The sequence below is a fragment of the Neovison vison genome, chromosome 8, assembly GCF_020171115.1.
Source record: "Neovison vison isolate M4711 chromosome 8, ASM_NN_V1, whole genome shotgun sequence".
NCBI classification, from domain to species: Eukaryota; Metazoa; Chordata; class Mammalia; order Carnivora; family Mustelidae; genus Neogale; species Neogale vison.
This window is the reverse complement of record NC_058098.1, coordinates 124,276,621-124,297,926: the sequence shown is the minus strand read 5'-3', so window position 1 is coordinate 124,297,926 and position 21,306 is coordinate 124,276,621. Positions and strand designations below refer to the sequence as shown.

Sequence of the window (21,306 nt, the reverse complement as noted above, 5' to 3'; positions counted from 1 at the left end):
TTGGCTGGCAAAATATACATAATGTACATAAGTTACCATCTAAACCACTTATAAGTGTAGATTTCAGTGGCACTGAGTATACTCACAATGTTGCACAACCATTACCACTGTCCATTTCCAGAACTTTCGGATCCTCCCAAAAAGAAACTCTGTACTAATTAAATCAATAACTCTCCGATCTTCCCTATTCTCAGCCCCTGGTAACCTCTATTCCACTCTGTGTCTCTATCAGTTTGCTGTTCTAAGTATCTCATATAAATGGAATTGTACAATCTTTATCCTTTTTTTCCCCCTGTTATATCACTATTTGTCCTTTTGTGTCTGTCTTATTTCACTTAGCATGTTTTTCAGGTTCACCCACATAGCATGTATCAGAATTTCAATTCTTCTTTTTTTTAAAGGTTTTATTTATTTATTTGTCAGATAGAAAGAGAGCACAAGCAGGGGAGCAGCAGGCAGAGGGAGAAGAAATCCCTCATGTGGGACTCATCCCAGGATTCTAGCATCATGACCTGAGCTGAAGGCAGCCGCCTAACTGATGAGCCACCCTGGCGCCCCAGAATTCCAATTCTTCTTAAGGCCAAATAATATTCCATTGAATGTGTATACTACACTTTATTTACTCACCCATCTTCTGATGGGACATTTGGGCTGTTTCCACTTTAATATATTTTAAAATAAAACAATATAATATAAACTACTCAAAATTAAGTGAGCTTCTTCAGAATGGGGAAAACATGGAAAACTAGAAAGGGAAAAAAGGATTGAAAGCCAGGTACTGAGGACTGAAGACTGAAAATTAACTAAAAAGTAGCACATCTTCAATAAAGAAATTATCTATTTCATTCTATCTAAAATGACCTCTCTAAAAACTTAAAAATTTTAAGACTATCACTTAACATATCACTGCAGCAAGAGGATAAGCTGTGACTATATCTGAGTATAATCTTCCAACCTCTGATACTTCATACACGTGTGTATTAACAAGTAGGTTTTCAATGTCTGGTATGTATCAAGCACAAAAGAGGAGGGGGAAGAAGAGATGCCACTGCCCTCACGCAGCTCCCTTAATATAAGCTATAGAAAAGCTGTGTGATTTTTTTTTTAAGATCACAAAAATATGTAATTTCAAGTCTTTTGAAGAAATAAACAGAACACTATAATACACTAAAAAAGGAAATTTGCCCTAGCTCGTAAACTCAGCCAAAGTTCTCTGAAAAATACATATTCAAACTGAAACCTGACAATAATATGGAACTGAGAGAAAAGCACATTTCCTGCTATGAAGGCAGGATATACAAAGGCTAAGGTGGGAAAAGCTTTCCTACCTATTTGAGAATTGACAACATATAATACTTAAAGCGATGATAATGGAAAATTGCACTTAAGGTAGAAGGTAAAGAGCAGGGATGCCTGGGTAGTTCAGTCGTTAAGCGTCTGCCTTTGGCTCAGGTCATGATCCCAGGGTCCTGGGATGGAGTTCCACATTGGGCTGCCTGCTTAGTGAGCCTGTTTCTCCCTCTCCCACTGCCTGCTGCTCCCCCTGCTGTGCACACATGCCCTCATGCCTGTCGAATGAATGAATGAATGAATGAATGAAAGAAAAAGATACTGAGCAAAAAAACAGAGAAGGAAGAAGGAAGAATGCCTGCGGTCACTTCAGGTAACAAAAGAGAGTTTCAGGAAGAAAGCAGAATTCAGCTGTGTTAAAAAATGTTGAGAAGCAAAGAGCCAGGTACTAAAAGTCACATGGAGTTAACAAAATGGAAGTCACTGGTGAGTTAGAACTGCTTTGTGGTCCTGTAACTGCATCACAACAATATAGTTTAAACAAGAACATCTACTTACCACTGTTGCTTGTTACCACTAAGCAAAGCCAGAAGCTATTTTTGATGACTCTTCCATATGGTTACTTTTTCTAAATTTCTTCTTTTTATCCTTCTTTGTTTATTTACTATTCTTTACTTATTTACTATTCTTGCCTGCTTCCCAGAAATGATAATGACAAGTATAAAGTCATAGAGCCTTAGAAATTTGGAGCTTGGGGCACCTGGGTGGCAGAGACACTGCCTTCAGCTCAGGTCATGATCCCAGGGTCCTGGGATCGAGCCCCGCATTGGGCTCTCTGCTCGGCAGGGAGCCTGCTTCCTCCTCTCTCTCTGCCAGCTTCTCTGCCTACTTGTGATCTCTTGTCTGTCAAATAAATAAATAAAATCTTAAAAAAAAAAAAAAAAGAAAGAAATTTGGAGCTTGATGACCCTGCACCTGGCATTCAGAGCTAAGGGACTGATGGGAGTCTGGTCTCTATACACCAGATACCCTGGTCAATTTCCCCAGTGTTTCAAAAGTCTAATTTTTAAGGGAAAAAAAAATATCTTGCTCATTCCTATTCTATAACTTAACACTGTTATGAAACAGTATTAGAATACCTTAGCAGAACTGTTTCTCAGACCACAAAAAATACTGTCTTTTTCTCCTATAACTTTGCACAAATCGGTGGTATTAAATAGACATTATGCGGGGATGGGGTAACTGGGTGATGGACCTTAAGGAGGGCACGTGAGGTAATAAGCACTAGGTATTACATAAGACTGATGAATCACTGAACTCTACCTCTGAAACTAATAATACACTATATGCTAATTAACTCGGTTTAAATTTTTTTTACAAGTAAAAAAATTAGGGGCGCCTGGGTGGCTCAGTGGGTTAAAGCCTCTGCCTTCGACTCAGGTCATGATCCCAGAGTCCTGGGATCGAGCCCCGCACTGGGCTCTCTGCTCAGTGGGGAGCCTGCTTCCTCCTCTCTCTGCCGGACTCTGCCTACTTGTGATTTCTGTCAAATAAATAAACCCTTATTTTTTTTTTAAGGTAAAAAAATTAAATAAACAGGCATTATGCTTTAGTTTTAATCTAATAAATCTTATCTAATTCAAATAAATATTTAGATTTGTATCATTGATAAATTAAGAGATTACTTTTTTAATTTACAAAAATGTTTAATTCCTTGGGGCACCTGGGTGGCTCAGTGGGTTAAGCCTCTGCCTTTGGCTCAGGTCATAACCCCAGGGTCCTGAGATCAAGCCCCACATTGGGCTCTCTGCTCAGCGGGGAGCCTGCTTCCTCCTCTCTCTCTGCCTGCCTCTATGCCTCCTTGTGATCTCTGACTGTCAAATAAATAAAAAAGCTAATTCCTCAAATGCATTTTAACGTTTTAATTTACAAATGTTCACACAAATTCTGAGACGCGGGGCGCCTGGGTGGCTCAGTGGGTTAAGCCGCTGCCTTCGGCTCAGGTCATGATCTCAGGGTCCTGGGATTGAGCCCCGCATCGGGCTCTCTGCTCAGCAGGGAGCCTGCTTCCTCCTCTCTCTGCCTGCCTCTCTGCCTACTTGTAATCTCTCTCTGCCAAATAAATAAATAAAATCTTTAAAAAAAAAAAAATTCTGAGACGCATTACATAAAATGAAATAATACTAATTTATATTTCATTGTTTCATAGTAATAAAACAAACCTAATTTATTCCCAGCCTACTGACATTTGGCCACAAGTCAAAACAAAATTTTTTTAGCTGTGTTAGCAAAGCACCAAGAACTCAATTTTGTATTAAAGAAAATGAGAATTAAAATCTAGAACATGCAATAGCTACATATCAAAAAACTTATTATTGTCCATTTACATATATTTCAGCACAGCTCACTATTACCCCGGCATCTGACTGAACAATTCTTTGGAGTGAAGGACTATATAGCACAATATAAGACATTTAGCCTCCCTGTTTCTTGAATATTACATGCCACAGTTCTCCCCTTCTTTCCAGACACTCTGAAAATCAAAAATAACCCCATAAATTCTGGACACCTTCCCTAAGGGCGTTTACACAATGCCACCCCTACTGGAGAACAACTAGCAGCGGCTTTAAAGCACTGCCACCTTTTCCACCTTAGCGACAATATCTCAGGCAGACTCCCAGATTTCCACATTAACAACACCAAGTACGCGGACCGTAATTTTAATGTTTCTTGATGGCAGAGGGTCCTGATTATGAAGTGACTATTATGTGCTATTATTAATACAAGGCTCTTAGATATTAAAGTATGTTTTATCTTTGGTCCTGTATTAATTGACCCTAAGCTGTTTTATTTGCTGTACATAAAACTATTACTTGAAATATATACTGCTTTGTTTGTACCTTTTCCACTTTATTCCTCTGGGCCAAGGTTATTTCTCCTAGACTGTCCACCTCGAGAATTTTCCCTGTACTAGACAGTACTTTTCACCTTCTAATGACAGCTTATTAAATCAAAAACCTGAACTCATAGATGAAGGCTTGAAGATGGCTCCAGGCCTTCCTAAGAATTAAAGTGCATGGGTTGGACACAGCTAAGAATTTTTTTTTAATTTACTTGTGGTTTTGTGACTGTACTATTACCGAAAACTTCAAAGATCTGACAACTAAATAAATCAGAAACTAGCAAAGCAGTTATTACTAAATAATCAATCTTCAGGAGTAATGTATACTGCTTACATGATGAAATAGTCTAATCGAGTATTATAATTATCACTAATAAAATTTAAGTAACTCACCTGATTTCTTTTAGTCCTTCTCTCTGGATAACTTGAAGAATTTCTTTATGACTCATGGGTGTATTGGGGTATTTTTCTAAGACCTGAGAAACAAGTATATAATAATAAATTATTTTTTCTTATTTTAAGTTACAATAATTATATATGTAATTATATTTCTTATTCTTATTAAAACTAAGTATTAATTTCATCCAGCACATATATATCCACAGACTTTCTATCCCTTTTATTTTGGGACGATAGGAAAAACAGAATATTAATGGAATATAGATTCTTCTCTTTTTCAGCCACAAACCACATGTCAAGTCCTGAAGTAGAAATAGATCAAAAGGATAAGATTAATAGCTAAATTATTATTGTGTAATATGAAATTGTTTACTTTCTGCCTCTACCCCCCTATCACATGCCTAACTGTGGATCTACTATAAGTACTTAAAGATTATCCATCTTTACATTTCCAGCAAAGATTAGTATGCCAAGAGTGCTCAATAAATTCTTAACCAAAACAAATGAGTAATACAGTTGTAGGAATATTAAAAGGTACCTATGTTCTGGCTCGGAGGGGGGGGGAGGAATAAGCATAGTCTGTCCTGTCTCTCAGGCTGAATATAACTAAAAACCTGGACAGAAGGCATGAAGCAGCTATCTAAGGACCCTGGAAATGGTAGTCAGCCTGGAGAAGGAAACCACAACTCTAAGTCATACTAACCCCTGAGTGAATTTTCTGGTTTTGTTTCCTCTGGGACCACTCAGCCTAGACTCAAAGGCAGTACAAATTCAGAACTGTCAACAAAGTACAGACAGAACTGGCTCCAAAAGAATTCTTTTTGGTCTAAGTATACATAAAGGGGGCCCCTAAGGAGATGGGGTTTTCTAGGTTTTTCCCTCTTCCCCTTGACCTATGCCCCCAAACAAGCCAAGGGCAGCAGCCCTGGCAGTGATAATATCAACAGTGGCCAAACAGGGACCTAAAACTCCAATAAAACAGAATCCTTTTGTTCCCGAAAGCGTGAAGGGAATCCACATGGCTTTCTTTCTCTGCCATCTTGTTTGGCATCAAACTCAAATGTGGTTGTGGAAGTATACGGTAAAACAGAGAAATGAAGCCCCAACTGTCCAGCCATGGGGCAAGGAAGAGAGTCTCTAGGAGCCAGAAAGTATCAGGAAACTTGTAAAGAGAAAAGAGCTGGAAAAACTGATACCATGAAGATCTAGAAACACTCCTGGGGTCACTCCAGAACTATGTGTATGTGTATCTGACCATAATCGTACTATCACGTCCCCAAATTAGCCACTAGGGGTGCACACATGGAACAGACCCAAAGCCCTCTGCAAAGGCTTTGAAAACTAGACATCGGAATTTTAGTGCAAAGAAGATGGGTTGAAAGTTTGTGATCTAAACCTAACAAAGTCAAGTGCCTGCTTTTAAAAAAACCGTCCTCCCCCCATCTCTCCCCACTGATTTTAAACTTGACTTTCTGAAAGCACAGTTTTAACAGCTGCTTTAAAGTCTTTGTCTGGGGACACCTGGATGGCTCAGTCATTAAGTGTCTGCCTTCAGGTAGGGTCATGATTCCAGAGTCCCGAGATTCTCTGCCTGCCACTCCACCCACTTGTATGTGTGTGCACATACTCTTGACCAAAAAAAAAATTTTTTTTAATAAATTCTCTGATAATTCCAACATCTTTGTCATCTTGGGTTTATTGTGTGTAGGTTGTCTTTTCCTTACGAGTTCTTGAGATTTTCCTAGTTCTTCATTTGTCAGGAGATTCTCGATTGTGTATTAGACATTTTGATGTTATGTTATCTTATTGTATATCTCTTTAAGTACAATGGAGAATGATTGGGGGGATGGATTTTTAAGGGAAATCCACAGTATTAATCTGGCTTGTTTCACTTAGTATACAGCTACCACCACACATATGGCAGACTTCCTTCTTTGTTTGGGGCTGAATAATATTCCATTGCATATATATAGTAATTTTTTTTCATATAGTAATTTTCTTTATCCTGTCATCTGTTGTTAGACACTAAAGTTGTTTCCAGAGGCACCTGGTGGCTCAGTTGGTTAAGTGGCTGCCTTCAGCTCAGGTCATGATCCCAGAGTCCTGGGATAGAGCCCCATGTTGGCCCCCTGCTCAACGTAGAGCCTACTTTTCCCTCTCCCTCAGCCTGCTGCTCTGCCTAATTACACTCTTAATCTGTCAAATAAATAAATCTTTTTTAAAAAATATAAATATATATAAAAATTAAAATAAAGTCATTTCCATTTCTTAGCTATTGTGAATAATGCTGCAATGAATACAAGGGTGCAGATATCTCTCCAAAGATACTGGTTTCGTTTTCTTTGGATATATACCTAGAAGTAAGATTGCTGGTAGTTCTCTTTTAAATTTTTTGAGGAACCTCCATATTGTTTTCCATAATGGCAACTTATGCCCCTTATGTAGCAAAGACAGAGGTTATTTTTTTGTTTTTTGCTTTTTTTTTTAAGGTTTTATTTATTTATTTGACAGAGAGAGAGATCACAAGTAGGCAGAGAGGCAGGCAGAGACAGAGGGGGAAGGAAGCAGGCTCCCCGCTGAGCAGAGCCCAATGCAGGGCGTGATCCCAGGACCTGAGAGCATAACCCGAGCCATAACCCAAGCCGAAGGCAGAGGCCCAACCCACTGAGCAACCCAGGCACCCCCAAAAAGAGCTTTAATATAGAGATATACACACAAAAGATGCTCAAATAAGAACACAAAAGACTGATACACTTAATAAAAAAACAAAACCTGAACCCACAAAAAACGCTATCTTCCTATAAAGACTATTTTCCTATTGTGCTACCCAGATAATACATACAGAATTTTTACATTTCTCCCTTAATCTGTAAATATTTCTCACTGCCTCATGGTTTACAAACATTGCATAGCCATTCTACTTCATCTGACCCTCACAACAATGCAAGAAAGAGCAGAAGAAGTTACGTCAATTTCACAGGAAGAAAAGGTAGACTCAGAGAAGTTACAAGCATAGCCTCAACTTAGAAGGTAAATAATGTATATGAAAATAAGAACATCGTTAAAAAAAAAAAAGAACATCTTTAACTTATGGAATAACCATGAGCATCAAAGGAAATATTTTACTTTCAGCTGCTTTGCTTAAAACTGGAAAAAAAAAAGCAAATTCTCAGTAATTGTGTTACTGATTCTTTTTTCACTGTAACAAATGCCAAATGTTTCAGAATATTTTTAAGTTTTCAAACAAGGGGAATTGCTACATAAAGTTATTTTAAATATTACCAAATTGCTATCCACCAGATGTATAGGAGTTTCACTATACCATTAACTAGCATTTGTATCATTTCAAAAATCCTTGGCGACTATTTTAAATACACAAATACATAATTTTAAAATGTTAGTTACTAATGAGGTTTAATTTTTCACATCATTAGACATATATATTTCCTCTGCTGAATGACCCTGATATAAGGTCATGAGCTACTTGATCTAAATAATAAAAATCGAATTAAAAAATAAAATTCTTGGGGCGCCTGGGTGGCTCAGTGGGTTAAGCGTCTGACTTCGGCTCAGGTAATGATCTTAGAGTCCTGGGATAGAGCCCCGCAGTAGGTTCTCCGCTCAGCAGGCAGCCTGCTTGCTTCCCCCTCTCTCTGCCTGCCTCTCTGCCTACTTGTGATCTCTCTCTCTCTCTTTATCAAATAAATAAATAAAATCTTTAAAAATATTTTCTTAAATAAAAAAATAAAAACAAAAAATAAAATTATTTAAAAACATGTAAAACTGAACAACCCCGGGGTGCCTGGCTGGTTCAGTCAGTGGAGCATGGAACTCCTGGTCTTGGTGTAAGGACTTTCTGCTCCGTGTTAGGCATAGAGCCTACTTAAAAAACAGATAACAAACAAAAAACTTAGCAATTATATCACAGAAATATCAGAGTTGTCTTAACACTAGAAATACACGGCTTTTATTCCATTACAGAAAGCAGAATAGTCAATGAGTTTGCCAAGTCTACCTAAATGGATTTCTTTCAACAAGTTAAAAGAGTAAAACTGTACACCATATTTGCCCAAAGCAGAAAACTACATTAAAAGCACTGGTATGGGTATAGCTCCGTATTTAGTTGCTATTCTAGGCAGACTCAGTTTCAACACAGAACTTCCCTGCAAATAATTCATTTGGTTGCTCAAAGGAAACACAAAGCCACTGAAATCTACAAGGAACTGCAAGTTCTTCTTGGGAAAGTGGGAAGATGCAGACGGTTTTGTAGACCATACTGAAAACCTGGGAGTTGACAAAAGACCACTTTGTGCAACAGACATTATGCTTGCCCTGTCAAGAACTAGAAGGGATTTCTAAGGAAACTGATACAGTCCTCACCCTGGCGATTAAATTTCACCCTGCTACTAATCATTAGGAAATCCGGAACACTAAAACCACGTAATACAAATTTAAATAAGGGCACAAATAAGAGATCTCCTTGATTTTCTTAAATGGTATCAAGTGATTACAATAAATACTCCTCTCCCTACAGACACACACAGTGAATAGACTGAGGCTCTGTTTTGGTCTCTGTAAGAGCTATTAACATAAGTAAGGGATTTAGGCTGGAAAAAAATTTTAATTGATGGAAAACATTCAAATGTTTCAAGGCATAGGTACAGAGGTAAAACATCCTGCTTCTAATAGCTCTAAGAATACATCCTAGGTGACTAAAAGACTCTAAGCCCCGATCCTTCATTGCTAGAGTGAGGGTTAGAACATTCTCATAAACAGGAACATGAAATAAAACATTCTGCAGTATTCTTAACTTACCGTAAGTGGTTGATAAACAAAAGTGGCTTTTGTTATTATTAATCAACTATAACTATACAACAAAACTGTTTCCCAGTTCACATTTCTGTTACTACCCTCATTTAAAATTTCACCAGTGGGGACGGCTGGGTGGCTCAGATGGTTAGGCATCTGTCTTTGGCTCAGGTCATGATCCCAGGGTACTGGGATCGAGCCCCATAGTGGGCTCCCTGCTCACTCACTATCTCCTTCCCCATTGTCCCCCCTACTTGTGCCATCTCACTCGGTTGAGCCGCTGCCTTCAGCACGGGTCATAATCTCGGGGTCCTGGGATCGGGCCCCGCGTCGGGCTCTCTGCTCAGCGGGGGGCCTGCTTCCCTTCCCCTCTCTCTGCCTACCTCTCTGCCTACTGTGATCTCTCTCTGTCAAATGAATAAATTAAAAAATAAATTAAAAATAATAATCAAATTTCACCAGTGTTTGTAAGGGGGATGAAAAACACAAAGAAGGGCTCCTGGGTGGCTCAGTCAGTTAAGCGGCTGCCTTCAGCTCAGGTCATGATCCCAGGGTCCTGGGATCCAACCTCGCATCAGGCTCCCTGCTCAGTGGGAAGCCTGCTTCTCCCTATTCCTCTGCCTGCAGCTCCTCCTGCTTGGGCGCTTGTGCTCTCTCTCTCTCAAATAAATATTTTTTTTAAAAGCTGAATATTTAGAAAGAACAACAACAAAAAAGGCTACCTGCCTTTTGATTTTTCCACTATTTTCATCTCAGATAATTAACAATGCCCTACACTAATTCCTACTGGTAGTAACAAACAATTACACAAGAAACAAAATTTACAATATGAAATAATTTTACATTAAATGGCAAGACCTGGGGCGCCTGGGTGGCTCAGTGAGTTAAGCCTCTGCCTTCAGCTCAGGTCATGATCTCAAGGTCCTAGGATCCAGCCCCCAGCCCTCCATGGGGGGGGGGGGGAATCCTCTGCTCAGCAGGGAGCCTGCTTCCCCTCTCTCTCTGCCTGTCTCTCTGCCTACTTATGATCTGTCAAATAAATAAAATCTTTAAGAAAAATAAAATAAAATAAATGCCAAGACATCACAATCATATCAAGTCATTTCTCTAGACTATTTTTTTTAGTATTTTATTTATTTAACAGAGAGAGATATCCCAAGTAGATAGAGAGGCAGGCAGAGAGAGAGGGGGAAGCAGGCTCCATGCTGAGCAGAGAGACCAATGCAGGGCTTGATCCCAGGACCCTGAGATCATGACCGGAGCCGAAGGCAGAGGCTTAACCCACTGAGCCACCCCGGTGCCCCTTCTCTAGGCTTTAAATCCTGTCTACATTACAATTATCTAACTATATAGAAGACCAGCTATAAGACTACTCTGCAAGAGGGGCGCCTGGGTGGCTCAGTGGGTTAAGCCGCTGCCTTCGGCTCAGGTCATGATCTCAGGGTCCTGGGATCGAGTCCCGCATCGGGCTCTCTGCTCAGCAGGGAGCCTGCTTCCTCCTCTCTCTCTCTCTGCCTGCCTCTCTGTCTACTTGTGATCTCTCTCTGTCAAATAAATAAATAAAATCTTTTAAAAAAAAAAAAAAAAGACTACTCTGCAAGAAAAAAGAGAGAAAAATCACTGAATAAGGCACTTACATTCATTTGCAAAAATATTTAATTAATAATGATTATGATTTAATTAATCATAATGAGGCTTTTCTGTCGGCCCAAAGAACTAGAAAATGGAAATTAATAAAATTTTCCCTGGTGGGGCAGCTAACTGGCTCAGTCAGTACATTTAACTCTTGATCTTGGTGTCATGAGTCTGAACTCTATACTGACTGTAGAGACAACTTTAAAAAAATAAAATAGTTTTTAAAAAGAAATTTAAAAACTTTTAAAAAATCAAAAATAAAAACTTCTAGGGGCGCCTAGGAGGTTCAGTCACGTAAGCATCCAGCTCATGATCTTAGCACACGTCATGATCTCAGAGTCATTTCGACGGACCCCTAAGGTCTGGCTCTACATTCAGCAGGAAGTCTGCTCAAAATTCTTTCCCTCTCCCTCTGCCCCTCCCCCACCCCAAGACCTGGGCATGCACTCTCTAAAATAAAAAAAAAATTTGTCTGACATATCAGATTTTTTTTTAAGATTTACTTATTTGACAGAGATCACAAGTAGGCAGAGAGGCAGGCAGAGAGAGAGGAAGGGAAGCAGGCCCCCTGCTGAGCAGAGAGCCCAATGCAGGACTCAATCCCAGGACCCTGAGATCATGACCTGAGCCGAAGGCAGCAGCTTAACCCACTGAGCCACCCAGGTGCCCTAAGATTTTATTTACTTATTTGACAGAGCGAGATCACAAGTAGACGGAGAGGCAGGAAGCAGAGAGAGAGAGAGAGAGAGAGAAGCAGGTTCCCTGCTGAACCGAGAGCCCGATGTAGGGCTCAATCCCAGGACCCTGAGATCATGACCTGAGCTGAAGGCAGAGGCTTTAACCCACTGGGCCACCCAGGCGCCCCTGGCATATCATATCTTAACTGGAAAGTCAGTACTAGGGCGCCTGGATGGCTAAGTCGGTTAAGACTCTACCTTTAGTTCACATCATGATCCCGAAGTTCCAGGATCAGGTCCTGCATCAGGCTCCCTGCTCAGCAGGGAGCCTGCTTCTCCCTTGGCCCCATGCTCTATCTCTCTCTCTCTCTCTCTCTCTCTCAAATAAATAAATAAAACCTTTTGGGGAGGGTATGTGTTGTGGTGAACACTGTGTGTTGTGTAAGACTGATGAATCACAGAACTGTAGCCCTGAAATAAATAATACAGTGTATGTTAATTAAATAAATAAATAAAATTACACCCAACCAATAAATAAAATCTTCCCAAAAAAAAAAAAAAAAACGGTTGGGGTGCCTGGGTGGCTCAGATGGCTAAGCGTCTGCCTTTGGCTCAGGTCACGGTCTCAGGGTCCTGGGATCGAGCCTGGCATCAGCTCTCAGCCAGCGGGGAGCCTGCTTCCCGCCCCCTGCTTGCCTCTCTGCCTACTTATGATCTCTCTCTGTCAAACAGATAAATAAAATCTTTAAAAAAAAAAAGAACATTATTTGTAGGAACGCCTGGGTGGCTGAGTCAATTATTCATCTGCCTTTGGCTCAGGTCACAATCCCAGCGTCCTGGGATCGGGTCTCTCACTGGGCCCCTTGCTCAGCAGGGAGCCTGCTTCCTCCTCTCCTCTCTCTGCCTGTCTCTCTGCCTACTTGTGATCTCTATCTGTCAAATAAATAAAATGAAATCTTAAAAAAAAAATAAAAATAAAAATAAAAAATATAAATATAAATATATAAAAACTAAAATAAAGTTGTTTAAAATAAAGTTGATCTCAGGGTCCTGGGCTCAAGCCCCACATCAGGCTCTCTGCTCAGCGAGGAGCCTGCTTCCCCCTCTCTCTCTGCCTGCCTCTATGGCTACTTATGATCTCTCTGTCAAGTAAATAGATAAAATTTAAAAACAAAACAAAACATAGTTGCTTTGCTCAAAACTGTATCCAAAGATCCCTACACATCACATTTGGTTAACACAAGTCTTAAACTCTCTTTGATTTTATGACTTGTTTTTTCTTCCAATTTATTTACAAAGAAACCAGGTAGACTACACCATATAGTTTCCCACATGGTGTATTTCACTAATTGTATACGTTTGTGTCCCTCATATTTCCTAAAAATTAGAATTAACACCTAAAGGCCTGCTCAGATTCAGGTTCTATTTTAGGAAAAACACTTGACAGGCAGTATACTTCCTGTCACACCATATCAGAACACGCAAAATTACCTGTGGTCTCTTTTTCTGAAATGACTATTATAAAGTTTCATATTATAAACTACAAATTATTTTATATTACAAACAACAGTTTCCCACCAACATTCCAACCTCTTGTCGTAACCACTGTGATCACCACCTAGACTTGTTATTTTATTTAGGTGTTCACAAATGGTGATAATGTCTACCATGCCTTCTTCATTCATCAGCTAGAATCCTTCTAAAAAAATGTTTTACCTCTTAAAAAAAAAAAAAAAAGTTTTACCTCCATCTACTTTTTGGTTACCTGAAGGACACACGGCTCATACAGAAAAAGGGTAAGTGCTTATTTCTTTTAATGATTTTGAGAATAATTAGCTGGCTCCCCTAGTATACTCCAAAGACAACCAGTAAATTTGGGGTTTTTTGGGGAGGCATCATTAGAAATATTTTATGAATAACATTTTATGGAATGTTATTATGAATTTTAATATATTTTTGTGAATTACTGTATTTCCTCCCTTCCAAACTGGTTATTCATGACCACCGTCCACTTAGTATATATTACATTTGTACAGTTCTATCTTCATATTCAATATAGTAAAACTTTAAAATAAATAATAAAACTTTTACTGTCACATTTCCTACAAATATTTTTTCCAGCTTATTATTCATCTTTTCATTATGTTGCCTTTCCACGGAGGTTTTTATTAACTTCACATATCACAACTGATTGGTCTTTTCTTTTGATTTCTTTTTTTTTTTTAATTAACGTATAATGTATTATTTCTTTGGATTTCTTTTAGCACTTCTAAATTTATATTCTCTCCCTTCGATAGCTTAATATTTTTCCATATTTTCACTTCCATCTAACTTTGAATTCACTTAATTTTTAATAAGAAAATATGCACAGGGGCACGTGGCTGGCTCAGTGGGTTAAAGCCTCTGCCTTTGGCTCGCTTGGGTCGTGGTCCCAGGGTCCTGGGATCAAGTCCTGCATCAGGCTCTCTGCTCAGTGGGATGTCTGCCTCCTCCTCTCTCTCTCTCTGCCTGCCTCTCTGCCCACTTGTGATCTCTGTCAAATAAATAAATAAAATCTTTAAAAAAAAAAAAAAGAAAAAGAAAAGAAAATATGCACAGGCAGAGTGACAAAAAAATGTACGCATAGTAGAGAAACCCAAGAGTGAGAGATGGAGAAACAAAATGGCCACGTAGATTTCTGAGCAAAAATAGTGTAGTCCATCAAATCAGTATTACATATTATATATTGTATTACTATTCCTATTACATTATTTTACCACAAGTTTAATGTAAACAAGACAACAGTACCTTTACAAAACATGTAGCTTACTTTAACCACAGGAGGGCAGTGTTTATCAAACAAAAGTATCATTTCTTTGGAATTGTTCAAGGAACTACTTCTAAAACAGTTTTTATTACTACTTCATGACAATCGGAGTAGCTCCTCAAAAGAATTTTTTGTTTTAATGTAAAACCTATGCCCAGCGTCAGGCTACAACTCACAACCAAAGATCAAAAGTCACCAGCCAAGTGACCATGCTCAGAATAATTAAAATTAACACCACATTGAATTAAAGCATTATAAAATAGATTCTTAACGTGTACTTAAAGGGTGCCTGAGTGGCTCAGTAAACTGAACATTTGCCTTTGGCTCAAGCCATGAACCCAGGGTCCTGGGATCAAGACCCACATCTATCTCTGCCTGCCACACCGCCCCCCTCACCCCTTGTGCACATTCTCTTTCTCAGACAAACGAATCATTAAAATCTTTAAAGTCCACTTAATACATCTGTTTCTTTACTCATAGAGTCTTCCATCCAGCTAATAAAAAAGATATTAAAATTATATTTTCAGTACCAGGAGTAATGTAGAGAGCCCCTAAGACTCAAGTTTAACTCTAGCATAAATAACAACAGTATTTCCATTATTCCTACACTTATGAGCTCCTTCCAGATACCCAGAGATATGCAGACCCCAAATTCTACATCATCTAGATGATTTTATTTTGCATTTAAAATGTACAGGTAAAATATTATAATCTTTATAGATTTGTATCAGTGTTATAGGACTTACTATCCAAAGGTTTCAATTGGTGTAACTAATGTCGTAGTAATGAAGGAGGTCACCCAGAGCATATGCAGAATGACGAAAGCCTATGCTACAGAACCAACACACCAATGCCACAGAGTCAAGAGAAAAGCCAGCGAATAACTAAGGAGAAGAACAGGAAGAAAATAAGAAGATCATGATCCCTCAGAAAAGACAGAAGATTTCTAAGAAGGCTGGAATGGTGAACAATGTCAAAAACCGACTAGGAGTCGCGATAACAAACTTCAAAATCCACTGTATTTTGCAACAAGGAGCTCTTTAATTAGCTTTACAAGTTCAGATTCCACTTAAGAGGGAAGAAATCAAACTTGAGAGGGTCTAAGCACTCCACAGGAGGTCCAGAGGCAGCAACAGGGAGTTAAGACAACTCTTCCTACAACAGTGAAGGAAATGTGGAATCAAGGAAAAATCCTTTAGTCAAATGAACCTGATCAAGTTTTACAGAACCAGGATAAAAGAAAACAAAAGTACCCCTAGCTGCCCAATTCCCCCCCTCCTAACATGAGAGGGGAATAGATGACCCAGACCAAGTTCGACAAATCCCTCATTATCCAAACTTGTGCTACTTACAGTTTCACCCTTGGGAACACGATGAATTCCGAGGATACAGTACCCCTCACCTACCAAACTATCCAAAACTCTCTAAGTGAGTTTAGAAGCGAAACAGATAACAACACATGGAATTTTGAAGGAATAACTAATAAGAGTCAAATATCTGAAACGGAAAGAGGGAAAAGGACCCTACCTGGCTGCTTAGCGTATCTGTTGATCACTACCTCTGTCCCGAGATGCACTCCTCTGTTCAGCGCCGTGACACCAGACTCTCCTATCCCTCCTGCCTCTCCACCTGCGACTTTTCATTCTCCACAATCCTTTAACATTGATCTTCCTCAGATTCTCTCTTAATTTCTAATCTCCTTGCACCTTTTCATCCTCAAATGGTTTCAAAAACCAATACGCTTCTACAGTAGCATTCTAGACACACACCCCAATAAATACAGCTTATCACACTGTATTTATTATAAATGCATTTTTTAAAATACTTATTTATTTGACAGAGATCACAAGTAGGCAGAGACAGGGAGAAAGAAAGGTGGAAGCAGACTCCCTGCTGAGCAGAGAGCCCGATGCGGTGCTCGATTCCAGGACCCTGAGACTATGACCTGAGCCAAAGGCAGAGGCTTTAACCCACTGAGCCACTCAGCGCCCCTATAAACACATTTTAAATCACTGATCTTGCCCAGTGGTATGTAAGCTTCATAAGGACTACGCCTTCCTCTCTTGTACATAGAGTATCCCTAGTGCCTATCATATGGCAGATCTAAAACGTGGTCACTGACTGACCAAATTAAGAACACAGGTGGCAAAACTGTCTTTAGACAATAGTAAAAATACTTGTGTGGTTTTCTTTTTTTAAAAAAGAAAGAAGGATGAAAGGTGAATGCAAATGCAAATAAGTTTGTAGATTCAGGGCAGAAACTGAAATATAAGAAGTGGCAGAAAATATTTAAATAAGAGGAGACAGCTACAGATACCAGAGAAGATTACTACATAGGCTGGCTTCATAAAATCACAAGTATAGGTTTACCTAAAGGTCCCTCAATTCTGCAGTCAAATGCTCTACCACTGAGCTATACCCCCAGGTCCCTCAATTCTGAACAGCTCTATCAAGTCATTCTGATCTAGCCCATTCTATTTAGATTCCTTTTATCTGATTATCCAGGAAGTCTGTATGTTATGCACATTCCTTAGGTTTAACCAAGAAGAGTTCACAAAACATGATTCTCCCAAGATCCTTGATTTAATACTTACTAGCAGTTAAGTCCCAGCAGTTAAGTGTCGGAAATGCTTAATCATAAATCAGCTCATTTAATTTTTATAGTAAACCTGTAAGGCAGATACTACGATGGCATTTTTTATTAGATGTGAAAACTATGGCACAGAGAAAATAAGTAACTTGCCCAAGGTCACAACAGCTAGTAAGTGATGGAGGACAAGATTCTTTCCTCCTAAGCATTATGCTGTCCTGCCTCTCTCAATCAGTAACACATCCACACTACTCCTACAATTAACCATTACTGTAATATACACAATTACTAAGTGCCAAAACCTGGGGCTGCAAAGACGAGTAACAATCAAGTCCTATAATTCACAACTATGGTAGAGACAGACCGGTGACACAGAGAGAAAGACAATTATTAGACAAGAAATACTAAAAAGATATAAAGAACTGTGGAAACATTGGGCGCCTGGGTAGCTCAGCTGTTAAGTGTCTGTCTCTGCCTTCAGCTCAGGTCCTGATCCCGGAGTCCTGGGATCCAGCCCGACATCAGGCTCCCTGCTCAGCAGGAAGCCTGCCTGTTCCTCTCCCACTCCTCTTGCTTGTGTTCCCTCTCTCACTGTGTCTCTCTGTCAAAAACATAAATAAAATCTTTAAAAAAAAACTATGGAAACAAAGATAAAGAACATTTAATTGTTCCTATAAAAATTATGCAATATTTCAAATATACAAGAACTATAAAATAAAACTTTTATACGGATTAGCAAGCTCTGTCTAACCTGCAAAAGAAAATGACAGAATGTTCTGTATCTAAGACGAGGGTGGTACCACACAGATGCACACATTTGTCAAAATGAATTCAGCTGTACTTTTAAGATGTGTATATTGGGGGCGCCGGGGTGGCTCGGTGGGTGAAGTCTCTGCCTTCAGCTCAGATCATGATCTCAGGGTCCTGGGATCGAGCCCCCATCGGGCTCTCTGCTCGGCAGGGAGCCTGCTTCCTACCCCCCCCCACCTGCCTTTCTGCCTACTTGTGATCTCTGTCTGTCAAATAAATAAATAAAATCTTGGGGCACCTGAGTGGCTCAGTGGGTTTAGCCTCTGCCTTCAGCTCAGGTCATGGTCCTGGAGTTCTGGGATCGAGCCCCGCATCAGGCTTTCTGCTCTGCCGGGAGCCTGCTTCCTCCCCTCTCTCTCTGACAGCCTCTCTGCCTACTTGTGACCTCTCTCTGTCAAATAAATCAATAAAATCTTTTAAAAAATTAATTAAAAAGGGGCGCCTCGGTGGCTCACTGGGTTGGGTCGCTGCCTTCGGCTCAGGTCATGATCTCAGGGTCCTGGGGTCGAGCCCCGCATCGGGCTCCCTGCTCGGGGAGCCTGCTTCCCTCTCTCTCTCTCTCTGCCTGCCTCTCCATCTACTTGTGATTTCTCTCTGTGAAATAAATAAATAAAATCTTTAAAAAAAAAATTTTTTTAATTAAATAAATAAATAAATAAATAAAATCTTTTTTAAAAAGTATACATTGTACTAATAAATATTATACCTCAGTAAAGCTAGCATATAGCTCAATGAGTTGATTTTTAAATAAATTAGGGTGCCTGGGTGGCCTTCAGTTCAGGTCATGATCCCAGGGTTTTGGGATCAAGTCCCACATCAGGCTCCCTGCTCAGTGGGGCAGCTGCTTCTCCCTCTCCCTGCTGTTGCCCCTGCTTGTGTTCCCTCTCTCTCTTTTCTCTCAAATAAATAAAGTCTTTTAAAAAAGAAAAGAAAAAATTAAAGCCAAATGAATGAATAGGGGAAAAACATGCACACTCCCTAAAATTCAAGAGTAAGCACAAATTACAGAAAAAAATAAATTTGAAAATGGGCAAGGATGGAAATTATTTATATTATACTCAACTTATTCTTATCTGAAAACCAGACTGTTTTAATGCCTGAAATGACCATAGAACAGAGGCAGTGAAGGGACAGCCAACAGAAAATGTTAGCGAAGGAGTGATGCGAAGAGAGAATAAAGTTCTCTGGGGGAAAAAAATTTTTTAGGAAAAAATATATTTGTATTAAATTGCATGGCCACCGGGGCACCTGGGTGGGTTAAAGCCTCCGCCTTCGGCTCAGATCATGATCCCGGGGTCCTGAAATTCAGCCCCGCATCGGGCTCCCTGCTTGGCGGGGAGCCTGCTTCCCCCGTTCAATCTCTGTCAGCCTCTCTGTTTACTTGTGATCTCTGTCTGTCAAATAAATAAATAAAATCTTTAAAAAACTGAATAAATAAATTGCATGGCCATCAATTGTAGCCATGAAGCAAAAATAAAAGTAGGATGCCAAAAGACAGCAGATAATATACAGCAGGCCCCTGCTTTTAGGAAAGTGAGCATTCTAATGGTAGAAAGAGACAACAAACATGTAAGAAAAAAAAATTCTTTTTCACATAGTCGTAAGTACAATACACAAATGAAACAGGATGATAAGGTTGACAGCGAATGGAAGAGAAATGATTCCGAGTAGTCAAGTCTCAGTGACTACCCAACATGTAACTGAGAACTGAGTGACATGTTGCCAGACAAGGGAATATTTGAAGGCAAAACAAAAGCAAAGACGCATTTGATTAGTTTAGCTCAAAAGCCATGAAAAGTTTTAGTTTATTTAGTCATATGGAAAATTAAAGTCAAATTCAATAATAAATATTTCCTTAGGGTGGTTTTACTTAAAAAACAAAGAAACAGGGGCGCCTGGGTGGTTCAGTCGGTTAAGCATGATCCCAGTGTCCTGGGATCAAGTCCCACATTGGGCTCCTTGCCCAACGGGGAGCCCTTCTCTCTATGCCTGCTGCTCCCTGTGTGTGCGCCTTCTCTCTCCCTCTCTCCCTGACCAGTAAATAAAATCTTTTAAAAAAGAAAAGAAATAAAAGAGCGTGCCTGGTGACTCAGCTGTTTAGGCAACTGCCCTCGGCTCAGGTCATGATCCTGTAATCCCCAGATTAAGTCCCACATCCGGCTCCCTGTTCTGCAGGGAGTCTACTTCTCCTTCTGACCTCTCCCCTCTCAAGCTTTCTCTTTCTCTCTCTCAAATAAATAAATAAAATCTTAAAAAAAGAAAACCACATAATACATTAAAAAAAAATAAAAAACAGTGAAAAGTTTTATTCCCTTCTCGCCCCACCTCACTGTCCACACCTCTTATTCTCCCCATCTCCTCCTTAGACACATATTAGTTTCTTATGTATCCGCCTAACATTGAAACAATCACAAGCAAACACTCTCACTTCCGGACAAAAAAAGGCAGCAAGTCACACACAATATTCAATATATGACCTTATCCATCTAATATATCTTGAAAGTCCTTATGTTTGTTTATAGAAAGCATCTATTCTTCTTTATAGCTGCATAATATTCCACTGTATAGCTATTATGCAATTTACTTTGCCCACTCCTAATTTGGGGACTATGTTCCGTTTTTTGCACAGTATACAGCAGAAACGATTGGTGCCCTGTATCACATTCCGAGTACAAAAGTGAACTCAGCTACATTTGCTGTGGACAATTCCCACGTACTCTAACAGTGTCCCACCTCATGCTGATAATAGGCCTATCTCAAGGTTCTGTGTGTCTGTGCACTTTTCTCTCTCAGGGCTTTCTCCAAAGCCAAGGAAGCCCAAACAAGAGCAAAAGGCAGCCCATAAGTGCAAAGGAGGTAGCAACCCTACCAGAAATCCTAAACCCTTGCCAGGATGAATAAAATGTTCAGACGGTCTTAACCCACTATATACGCATGCAACAGACCCACAAATGAAGAAGTCATGGTGACAGGGGTGAAATGAAGGCTATTTATAAGCCCAACAACACAGCGCCTTCCTTTCTTGAAAACTGAGAAAGCTTAGCTACTGCTGCTGGTGAGTATCCCAAACTTGTCATCAAAAAAGGCCAACTCTGGGGCGCCTGGGTGGCTCAGTGGGTTAAGCCACTGCCTTTGGCTCGGGTCATGATCTCAGGGTCCTGGGATCGAGTTCCGCATCCGGCTCTCTGCTCAGCGGGGAGCCTGCTTCCCTCTCTCTCTCTGCCTGCCTCTCCGTCTACTTGTGATTTCTCTCTGTCAAATAAATAAAAAATAAAAAAAATTTAAAAAAAAAAAAAAGGCCAACTCTGAGCCCTCTGTATGTTACAAAATCTCAAAGAGATGAGCCAGCTAACAAGGAGAAGGAACAAGAATAGGAAAACAATGCTGG

General features: G+C 39.8%; 1 protein-coding gene across 3 annotated transcripts in view; it reads right to left on the bottom strand.

Moving 5' to 3' along the window:
* ASXL2 (ASXL transcriptional regulator 2) overlaps positions 1 to 21,306 on the bottom strand; it is a 131,779-nt gene that overhangs the window by 82,454 nt on the left and 28,019 nt on the right. For 2 of the 3 annotated variants that reach the window (XM_044261946.1, XM_044261948.1), the window contains exons 2-3: positions 4,586 to 4,668; positions 4,279 to 4,281 (exon numbers count right to left, since the gene is read on the bottom strand). In XM_044261946.1, the coding sequence (XP_044117881.1) occupies positions 4,279 to 4,281; positions 4,586 to 4,668 (86 nt within the window). The remainder of the gene's footprint in view (positions 1 to 4,278; positions 4,282 to 4,585; positions 4,669 to 21,306) is intronic. The other variant, XM_044261949.1, reaches the window with a different exon arrangement.